Source organism: Haemorhous mexicanus, chromosome 27 (genome assembly GCF_027477595.1).
Source record: "Haemorhous mexicanus isolate bHaeMex1 chromosome 27, bHaeMex1.pri, whole genome shotgun sequence".
Lineage (NCBI taxonomy): Eukaryota > Metazoa > Chordata > Aves > Passeriformes > Fringillidae > Haemorhous > Haemorhous mexicanus.
The window spans coordinates 5,689,186-5,700,072 of NC_082367.1; the positions used below are offsets into that span (position 1 = coordinate 5,689,186).

General features: G+C 43.0%; 1 protein-coding gene across 6 annotated transcripts; it reads right to left on the reverse strand.

Moving 5' to 3' along the window:
- Window positions 1-14: 14 nt before the first annotated feature.
- Window positions 15-10,887, reverse strand: SRSF10 (serine and arginine rich splicing factor 10). 6 transcript variants are annotated; one of them, XM_059868798.1, is made up of 7 exons: window positions 10,662-10,884; window positions 8,795-8,901; window positions 7,030-7,131; window positions 4,895-5,057; window positions 4,546-4,599; window positions 4,268-4,369; window positions 15-1,230 (listed from the first exon to the last, which is right to left on the reverse strand). In XM_059868798.1, the coding sequence occupies exons 1-7, from the start codon at window positions 10,724-10,726 to the stop codon at window positions 1,212-1,214; spliced, it is 612 nt and encodes a 203-aa protein (XP_059724781.1). In that variant the 5' UTR covers window positions 10,727-10,884; the 3' UTR covers window positions 15-1,211. The 6 variants fall into 6 exon arrangements, with proteins under 6 accessions (XP_059724781.1, XP_059724783.1, XP_059724782.1 ...); XM_059868800.1 differs by lacking the exon at window positions 4,268-4,369 and having other exon boundaries at window positions 4,546-4,596; window positions 10,662-10,882; XM_059868799.1 differs by lacking the exon at window positions 4,268-4,369 and having other exon boundaries at window positions 10,662-10,879.

Sequence of the window (10,887 nt, forward strand, 5' to 3'; positions counted from 1 at the left end):
AAGGTGCTCTCAAGTTATAGTCAAAACTTGTACATTTTATTCCCAATTCACAGGGTTATTTGCACAGATGGAACACAAAACTCAAGAAGAAAGGATGGGGGTGAATAAAACATCAGCATCTCCGATCAAACACACTACAGGGTACAGAGTCTTCCCTTCCTACAATAGTCTCAGCAGCAAGAGCATCTTTAGACAAATATTATAGCAATGGACTACAGACTTTTTTTAAGCAAGTTACAAGATAAATGGAGAAAACCAGCAATTCTTAATGGGTGATTATGTCCTAAAAATGTGTCAATTTTATCCCTTTGTACTTCAGCATGTTCATCTGCCCCGTCCCTGGCAAGGCCCGAGCAGCAGTGCTGTGCTGTGTGTGGCTGCACTGGCCTGCTCTGAGCACACCCCAGCTGGCACCAGACTCAACAGGCAGGAAAAAAAGCTCTGTCCAAGCAGAGAGCTCCAAACAACATCGAAACCAAAAGATTCCACTTTGAGTAAAACCATGATACTGTACATTAAACATCTTGATAAGACATAGAAAGGATAACATTGAGCTTTCAGAGACCAGTCTATCAGAGTCCCTAATTAAACACCCAGCTACTTAACCACTAAATTGAAGATTTTTAATTACCAGTTGGGTGCATGGACTTTAGGTGAAAAAGAAGTTCCAATAGAGCCTTCTATGACTGCTGACACCAATCGATTCGCTGCAGATATTTTGGAGCACAGCCATTAATTTCAGCAGAGGTTTTTTACACGCTACTTCAATTCTACAAATTTTGCAGGAATGACAAAATCTAGATTTACCACAGAAAAACGTAATTCCCACCGTTCTTGAGACTCCAAAAGAAAGATATCTAGACATGATCTTTTGTAGCCTGCAAAGTTCTTGCATTCCAGCTGTGCATAACCTGCAGGAAGCTTGCACAAGACAGGCTCCTGCTTTTTTTAGGGCAGGACTGGGATACCTGCATCAAGGAAGGGAGATGTTATCTAGATGGGCTGTGGCTTGATTTGCATGAATGCATAAACATTCCCTGCCCTTTTGGCCACATCCTGCTAACTCGTCCCCAACTGAAAGGCCCACAGAACAGCTTCTTCACAATTTTTCCATGGGAGCAAGAACTAGGACAACATCTTTATTCATGCACTCTTGAAACATCGTGGGTTTGTGTTCGGCTTTTCTGGCTTGTTCATATACACAAGTCAAGTCAAAGTTTAGTCCTACCTCTGGGAGAGAAAGAAAGAACCATCAGAACTGGCAGACACTACATTATACTTGCAATGATCTGGCTTTTCAAAACAAAAATTAAACTGTGCTATACATAAATGCTGAAGCACACAATATAAGGACATGCTGACACAACAGTTAAGGAATAGTTACTGTTACTCTGCCTGGACATGGAGATTTCTCCTCCCTCCTCCCACCCTTCCAGCTCCAATTCCAGCTGGACCAGCACCACCACCAAGCACAGCCATCCCTGCAGGCCCCTGGCAGACACAGCCACGCTCTCCCCACCACTCAGTCACCAGGACCCCTCTCAAGCAGCAGTTAGTCATGAAGACTATATTTATACATAGACATCTATAAAGGTGAAAAGGGGGTTGGTTCTGCTGCTTGAAGCAGAAATAATCACAGCTCAACTTATAAAGGGTGACAGTGGGTTTATGGAAGCAAATCACTGATTTACAGAGGATTTTTGTCTTTCAGGGCAACACCTTCAGCTGGGCACACACCAGCTCCAGCCCTGTTGCCTCCTCCCACAGAACCACTGCTGGCACCAGTTTGGATATGGCAATTATGAATTGTTATGGTGATACTGTAATTTTGATTCTGTATGAACCTTCAGTCATTGCTTTTAAGTAGTTTCATAACCTGGCTAATATCTGAATTATAACCTATGGGGCAAGTCCATCCACCAATAATGATAGTTAATGGCAAAGAAAATGCAATATATTAGAGTACAGCTTATGCTTAGTGCTCTCAGTTTGTCTTGTACCCCTTCAAAATGTGAAGTGACATTTATTCAGACACTACATGAAAAATTCCTGCCCTTACTGAAATACCATAGTAAGGATTTCACTCCATAAGGGATGCATAGCTCTACTCCTAACCATGCTCTGGAGTCAAATTCTAATGCTACAATAATTCCAGTGGATCAGTATTTCCTTCATTTTTTTATTACAGCATGTTTGCTAAATTTACAGCAAGCAGAAAATAAGCTGGGTCTTTAGTTATTTTGATCAAAACATCGATGTTTTAAAGGTAGTACACAATATTTGTTAAAAAGAACATATAAAAATACCTTTTTAGAAGCCTCTATAAGAAAGGAAATACAAAGTTTAACCCCACAACTTTCCTCTGCTAGAGCTGCACACTACTGCTACAGTTTTAAATAGACTTTTTGCTGTTTTTAAACTATACATCCAGGAAAGTCTACAAAATTAAAGGAACGTGCATATAAATGATTGCATAGCAGAACATGAACATTAACTGCAAACAGTAAAGAAAAAGTTAGAAATACTATTAAATGTACAAAGGTTCTAGGATCAACCCCTAAGCACGTTCCACTGACGAGATCCCAAAGCCATCTGCCCTTCTTTAAAGGCCCTGCTGAAATACTAAACCCAAACCCTAAAACATTTCTCTAAAAAGGAACTTTTGGAAATCAATGTCTTTATATGCTACAGACATCAGACAGCGAGGAACACTTAAGTGTTTGATGGTGGCTTTTGAAGGTAAAGAGGAAAAAAAAAAAAACAAAACCAATGCCAAAAGCCATTTCCATAACAAAGGATCTTGCCTTCTAGAGAAATACTGATAAGATTACACACTGGGTTCGTTATTTTTCACGTTCAATTTTCTAAATATACTGTATTAGTGATAAACTACATAACTAGAGATGCAGCTCTTGTTCATATCCAACTTCAAACATTTGTTCTGAAGGAAAATGAAATCTTTTAACCAAACCACTACCCATTCTGAGAAGGAGTGATTCAGACTTGCTTGACCAACTGCTTTTTTGCTGTGTAAAAAGCAAGCAAGCCTGGTAACCCAGGGAGATGGCTACAGTTTGATACCTATGAATACACCAACTAACCACAGGAGTCATTGGCATAAAAGTTTAGTTCTTATATACTGTACACACACAACTCGAAACGATCTACTTGTATCTAACAGCAGGAAAACTAAGCAACTTTATGGTTAACTGCTCACTAAAATTGAGAATAGATACAAAAAACTGCATAAAATGTACACACAACCTAATATTTAGTTGCTCTGCCGTTTGCTGAAATCTGAATTTAGATTTTCCATTTCAAGGTGGGTTTTTCCCTCACTTTCAGCACCAGCAGCCAGGGCAGAGGCAGTGAAGCCACTATCCCGAGGGGTCACAACACTGCACGGGCTCTGAGCGAGCTCCAAGAGCAGCTCTCTGCCCATGTCGTACATGCAAGGTTAGTACCATCTCTCCAGACAGCAGGCTAAAGAGAAATCTCCCAAATCTCCCTCCACAGAGCTCCATGTGCCAGCCTACTGGTGCTGGTGGGCATGGAGAACACCGAAACCTGCCCTGGAGCCATGGAAACAAACTGCCAGTTTGATTTCCCAGCAGCCAGTGTTGCACTACAGCTGTCCAGTTTTCCTTTTCCTCACAAAGTTTATAGAGTTGAAGAACCAGTTAAACAGCTGGTTTAACTGCCCAGCACAAACTGGTACCAATTTCTCTATGGGTGTGACATTTGTAAAAGGACAATGTTGCAAGTTACGATCAATCAAGTCATCACCAAATATCTAAGCATTAAAAATGCAAATCTTTACAAAAATATACATAGAGACACCACAACCAAATCAGTAGCTGCCCATGACATTTAACCAAGTGGACAATCTCTCTCCCTCTCTCTCTCTGTGGCTTCTCAACACTGTTTTAATTTCAACCATTGTCGGCTACAGGGAAAACTGACAAAGAAAATATTTTTTAGCACTGTTGCAACATCATATTCCTGATAATTTAAGTAAACTGAACTGTGTGTAAATGAATCTTACATGCCTAAACCAACATGGACACACTGTTAGTGGCCACTGGACTTGGGACTAGTCCAAGACCTCGATCTGGATTTTGACCTAGATCTAGAATGTGATCTTGACTGTGATTTGGATCTAGCTGGTTCTTTTTTTCTCGACTCCTTCTCATATCTTGAGCTGGACTTATAGTGTGTTTTAGAATCTGTTTTAGAGGTGCCTCTAGATTTGGTGTGAGATGCAGACCTAGACCGTGATTTAGCCTTCATTTCTTTCTTGGGCTGTGACTTGGATCGTGATCTTGAATTGGACTTAGATCTTGAAAAAGATCGATTGCGGTGTTTGAACCTATCAGAATAAAGGGGAGAGAGGAGATTTGAATGTAAAAACACTATTCTTAGACATCTAGTACATTAAAAATTGTTTACCGTTTTTGCAGGAGAAACTTTTTTTTTTAAACCTATAGTTAAAGGAATACAGTGATCTAGCTTGCAATTTAAAGGGTGTAAAAAGTGGTTTTTTACCTATCATTGTCCGAATGGCTTCTGCTACGACGAGGTCTTCCAGTAGGTCTACTGCTAAAAAGGTACATCAGAAAAAGTAAACGGTGACAAATACCTAGGTAAATGTACAAATACTTAACACATTCTATTTTCAAGCTGTGCATTTGCTTTTAGCTATTCTCCAATGCAGCACAGAATCGTTTCATTCACTATTCCTGATCAGATGCAGCATGCAAGGTACGCAACTCCCAGCGGTTACTCCCACGATAGAAAAAAATAAAAAAAGATTACTCCAAAGTGTAACAATGAAATAGTCAGCGAGGTGTGTCTGTGCTGTGCAGCTGAGGCCAGCCCCACACACTACACTTACTTTCTGGGACTATAGGATCTTCTATAGCTGTAATCAAAGGAGCGACTCCTCGACCGTCTGCGCTCGTAGCTGCGACTCCGAGACCGCCTGTATCTGTCATAGTCATCGTAACGAGAAGAACTGTACAGGTTTCTCCCTTCCTTGGCTTTCATTTGGTTTGGTGCTGTAAAAATAGCAATATTTGTGGGTGAAGATGATGCCCTACTTTTCCCCCCCCTCAAGGTTTAAGCCATGTATTTGGTGTTGAGCAAAAAGGTTCATTCGTGATTTGATGTTTATGAAGGGACAGGTGAGAGGCTGCTCTGTGCCACTTGCTTTGTGCTGCTGGAGCCACTGGACACAAATGAATGCAGCCTTGGGGGCACTGTAAATCTAGCAAGCAAAACAAACAAAAAAACCCCCTCAAAACCAGTCAGAAAGGACTAATGCTCCATAACACCAGAACACAGAGCTGGCCAAGGTGATTTCAGGCCAGCTGGAAACTGGTACGGCAGGTCAGACCCATGACTGACACATTCTGACATTCCTGAATTTACCCAGTGAGTGAAAGCTAATTAAACACTTTCTCCTGGCTGCACAGCACCATCATCACACCTGATCCACGGCTGTCTTTAATGATTAAAGGCCCAGCTCATACAAAGGCTTTGGTGGATGCCACACAAAGGGAAGTCTGACTCCAAAAAGAACCCCCCAGTAAAACAATTCACTTTCACTCTGCAGCTTAGTTATTAAAGTAATTAAGAATGAATGAACCTATTAGCCTTCCACTGTATTTCCTCTAAGCAGCACAGCTATCTTTCCTTTGTGCCAAATTCAAACCCAAAGACCATGCTCTAAGTATTTTAAACATGCTGGAACAAACATCTTCTGTACTAAGCAGCTTCAAATTTTAAGTTTTTAGTGCTGCTTGCAACACACTAAGGTGGATGTAGTTAATTTTGCTCAGAAACTTGTTAGAAATCCCAATGTTTATACACAGGGCAGAAAGTTATCCTTTGGAGTGTAGAATTTCCACTGACTCCATTAACATTAATTGTGAAGACTTGAGGGAGAACTGGACAGTCAGGTTGTTTCTCTGAGAGCTGTAACTGAAGACCTTTAAGGTCTCTTTATTCCAGGGCATCACATGAGTATTACAGTCCTGGTTTAGACCAACAGGGCTGAGCCAGGTTTTACAAATCTGTATCTCCCTGCAAATTAAGACTATGCACACAAACAACAGATGTAAAAGACCTAAGTTCTCTTTGCATTTATCTGTTCAGAAAACACAAGTTCTGCTCCACCATGAATTGAGATAACTTGAAACTGACTTTTGTCCTGAAGCCAAATGAAAATGAAGCCATTACCTCACTCATGGAAATCACACAGAGCTGCACAGAAAGCTCCCAAGAATGCCCGTGGTGACTGCTGTACTTAGTTATCCATTTATAATTAAGCGAGTCATGAACAGTCACTGGATGAGAGGCAGAACATCCATGTGCTATTTATACACACTAAGAAGACATCACACCAACCAGCAGCACGTGCTGGGTGCTGAAGCCCAGGAGGTGAAATCCAGGCACTTACTCTTGCGGTCGGTCCCCCTGTGCAAACTGGATTTCTATTAATAGTTAAGAAGACATCACACCAACCAGCAGCACGTGCTGGGTGCTGAAGCCCAGGAGGTGAAATCCAGGCACTTACTCTTGCGGTCCCCCTGTGCAAACTGGATTTCTATTAATAGTTAAGAAGACATCACAGCAACCAGCAGCACGTGCAGGGTGCTGAAGCCCAGGAGGTGAAATCCAGGCACTTACTCTTGCGGTCCCCCTGTGCAAACTGGATTTCTATTAATAGTTAAGAAGACATCACACCAACCAGCAGCACGTGCAGGGTGCTGAAGCCCAGGAGGTGAAATCCAGGCACTTACTCTTGCAGTCCCCCTGTGCAAACTGGATTTCTGTTAATAGTTAAGAAGACATCACACCAACCAGCAGCACGTGCTGGGTGCTGAAGCCCAGGAGGTGAAATCCAGGCACTTACTCTTGCGGTCCCCCTGTGCAAACTGGATTTCTATTAATAGTTAAGAAGACATCACAGCAACCAGCAGCACGTGCTGGGTGCTGAAGCCCAGGAGGTGAAATCCAGGCACTTACTCTTGCGGTCCCCCTGTGCAAACTGGATTTCTATCTGCCGACCACAGATCCACTTCCGATCCAAGTTATGGAGAGCATCTTCTGCATCACGGACATCTTCAAATGTGGCCAGTGTTAAGGTACTTGGGAATTTGAGCAGTTTAACAGATTTGGTATTTAAAATCAAAATTTTCATGTTGTTTTCTCATTTTACAGCCATGTTTTAAGTTTTTTAGTCATACTACTCTACACACTAGTGTTTTCTTTCTTTAATCACCAGCTGAGAACTCCTGTTATAAAATTAAAATCTTGTAATATGACCATGAATTTATCCATCAGCAAGCACTGGCTATGTGATACTCTAATTTTTTTTCTTCTCCCACTTGTACTTATGCAAAGAAAACAAAGGTATCCTTTCCAAACACTTGTTAATGGTCATTTAGTTCTCTCCACTACAATGAGTTTATTAAAATTAAGCCCTAGTTCTTGAATTATGTTGCACATACCAACAGTAAGTATGAACTATTAACTTAGGAACTGGAATAAAGCTTTCCTTTTTGTTTTAAACGACTGATTTTAGGTTTAACTGGTGTCATGTCACAGCCCTGTGTGCAGAGAGCGCCTCCTCAGTGTGAGAGAAGAGCAGACACTGGGAGCCCTGCACTGCCACTCAGGGCCAAGGTACAGTGACAGATATTTGTTCTAATGCTGGAATTTACACCCCTAATTCCAGCTCGTGGGACCCAAACAATGAGCTGCCTTTCCCCTCCAGGCCACTCATTTCTCAGCAGCATCATCTCCGCAGGAGAGAAACTTCCATTTCATTCAGACCACAGTTACAGCAGCACTCACAAGAGAAATATTACAGGTTTTGTCAATGGACTAAACCAGAATAATTCATCAAATTACTGCTTACATGACAGACAGAAGAAAAACTGTTATTCTGTAGGATACATCAGGTATGACTCCTTTAATCTTGGCCACCATTCAACTTCATCTTGACCTTTAACTCTTTAAGTGCTTGTCAGAAGGACTTGTCATGAGATGCTTGGCCAACAATGACAGATGGCTTTATCTTTAACTTTGAAAAACAACCTTTTCCCCCTTTTGTAGATAAAGCGAAGCTTTGTCTCCCATTATGGCTTGTCCTTCTTCCAGCTTTTCTTTATTTTTTCTTTTCCCAAACTCTCCCTTCTCTTCAAGCCTGATCCTTAAGAGGTCTTTGGCTTGTCTACTTGCCTTAATTGTTGAACTCTACTCTAAAGGTTCTTTCATGCTTTCTCTTTGGGGTCGCCATTACTGTACAGCTTTACATTCTGAGGCAACAACAGAGGACAGCAAATTAGGGGACAATATTAAAGAAAGAAGTTCACCTCATTTTTTACACAATCTGATTTTGATCAAGTGATTCCAATTTCCATTTGTTAAATTAACAATGAATAGCAGCCACATTTTGCTAAGCACAACTTTACTTACACACCAGTGATAATAAAAACGTGCTAGACAATTTTGAGTCAGTGATAAATTTTCATTTAAATCATATAGTATTAATTTCAGTGGCATAAGCAAGCTTTTATATTACCGGACTTAAGTTTTGCAAAAAAGGCAAAGAACAATTGAGAGAAGTTAAATCTTCAAAAATAACGAAACACCACGACAGAAGTAAGACACTTATTAGATACAACACAAAAGTAAACTGCTTTTTCATTTAGATTGGTTACCTCTTACATAAACTTGAATTTCAAACTTCAACACCCCTCACTAATGAGCCATCTGAAGAAAGGATATTGAACATAGGCAAATCCTCTGGGACGACGAGTGTAGAAGTCAAGGGGAACGTAAACATCAACAATAGGCCCATAACGACCAAACTCCCGGCGCAAGTCTTCGGACCTGCAACACCACAAACACCTGATATGGCTTTGGCACTGCCTGAGGGCCACACAACCCCCACCAGCATGAAACTCAACAGGCAAAAAATCAAATCTGCTGTTAATATGAGCATCCTGGGGTTTTGGAAGTATTTGGTGGAGGATGAAAGTAGCAATTTGGGGGGAAGAAGTGTTTGGGCAGCTCCCTGTTGGCAGCACATGGAGCTTTCCTGAAACACTCAGGATGCTCAAGTACACCCTGGCAGATTGAAACCAGCCTTCAGCACAACCTAAAACAAAAATGTAAACTGAGAAGTGATGCACAGCAGTTCATTCAATGCAGAACGTGAAAGAAAGGATTGTTAAATTATCGTTGCTATTACTATTCAGGTACCTCGACAGCGATTTTGCAACACATAAACATCAATTATGAGAGCCAAATAAACATTGTGAGACCAAACCAGTCACCCAAACTCATTTCCATAGAATAATCAATACTTACAACCACATCAAACAGAACAGATCTCAGTGAGCAGCCACTCATGCCCCCGGGATAGTTTTTCCAAAGAGTTGGCTTTAGAGAGCTGAGACAAAACTGCTCAGCTGCAGCCACCCCTGGAACAACAGCCTCTCCTCAACACAGGCTTCTTGTTCACATCAGCTCCTCACATTTAATTTTGTGACATTTCAGGACAAAAACCTGCATGAGAGGATTGATGCAATACCATATTTAGGTGGTATGGGACAATTACTACTGGGTTTTGGTATTTTTTCCTTTCTTTTGCACCAGTTGGGAAACAAATCTCCACAGTCAGTGCTGGCAGAAAGGAACTACCACCAGCATGGAGATCTCACAACAAAACCACCTCCAAGAACTCAGTGCTTAAGGTGAATCCTCAATAGGATCCACATTATTGTAAAGAATTTGCAAGTGATCATCCTCAGCTGTTCTTAAAGTAAAATAAACTACTGGAAGAAGGAACAAATTCATGGGGAAAAAAAAGTAAAAATTTTCATTTCACTCCATTGCATCGTGCCCACAGGACGATGTGTAAATGTTCCACAAACTATCACGAACACCAAAGGTGTTTTTGGCCACTAAACTACCCAAGTGAAATGAGGAAAATCAGCAGCTCACTAAAAGCACATAAGGAATAAATAAGAACCTGTGCAACGCTCTGTTTTTGTTGCTTCAATTCCCTAGGAGAAGTTATCTCACCGCACAAGTTTAGTCCTTATGGGGTCTCGGAACCACACGATTATAACGGAGACCAAGCATCGCTTCCCTCGACTCCGGACTGAGCGTCCCGAGAGGCCCCGGTACACAACAACCGCGGCAGGACATTCCACCTGCACCGGCAGCAGCTCCCTCACTAACGGGACCGGCCACGCCAGGAATTTTGGCCATAAACGCTTTATTTCCTCCCCTCTAGCAGCAATACTGCATTTCCAGAGGAGCATCCCAAACTGCAGCGGCTGTCCGGCACGGCCCCGGTGGCACATCCCGCTGGACACACTCTAAGGCGGCCGCGGGGAGTTTCACTTTGTTGCGGCCCAGCTTTGTTCTGTCTGGACGCTGTTTGGAAACGAACCCGCGTGGAGAGGCGGGGAACGAGCAGCATCGCGAGGAAAATGGAAGGCAGGGCAGGGAGAAGGCAAAGCGGAGGAAGGGAGCGGGCCGGGCTCGCCCCCTTCCCTCCCCCGGCAGCGGAGGGACCCCCGCGCCCGCGGCCTAGCGAGCCCGCCAAAGCCTGCGCGAGCCCCCGCTCCGCCCCCACTCACCGGGTGTCGTCGGCCACGTTTCGCACGAAGAGCGAGGTGTTGGGGGGCCGCAGGTAGCGGGACATGTCGGCGGCGCCGGGACAGACGGCAGGAAGGAGAGGAGGGAAGGAAGGAAGGAGGGAGGGAAGGAGCGAGCGCGGCCCGGGCGCGGCGGGAGCGGCTGAGGCGACCCTGGGGGAGCTGCACCGCCCGCCCGCGCGCCGCCTCTCGCGAGACTTCCCGGGGG

What these genes read in the sequence shown, in the direction of transcription:
- SRSF10 (XM_059868796.1), bottom strand. Translation starts at nt 10,726, where the DNA reads ATGTCCCGCTACCTGCGGCCCCCCAACACCTCGCTCTTCGTGCGAAAC. An exon ending in AACGTGGCCGACGACACCCG is followed by an intron (nt 8,902 to 10,661) that starts GTGAGTGGGGGC and finishes GTGGTGTTGCAG; the next exon opens with GTCCGAAGACTTGCGCCGGG. An exon ending in AGCCATTCGGACAATGATAG is followed by an intron (nt 4,370 to 4,545) that starts GTAAAAAACCAC and finishes TTATTCTGATAG; the next exon opens with GTTCAAACACCGCAATCGAT.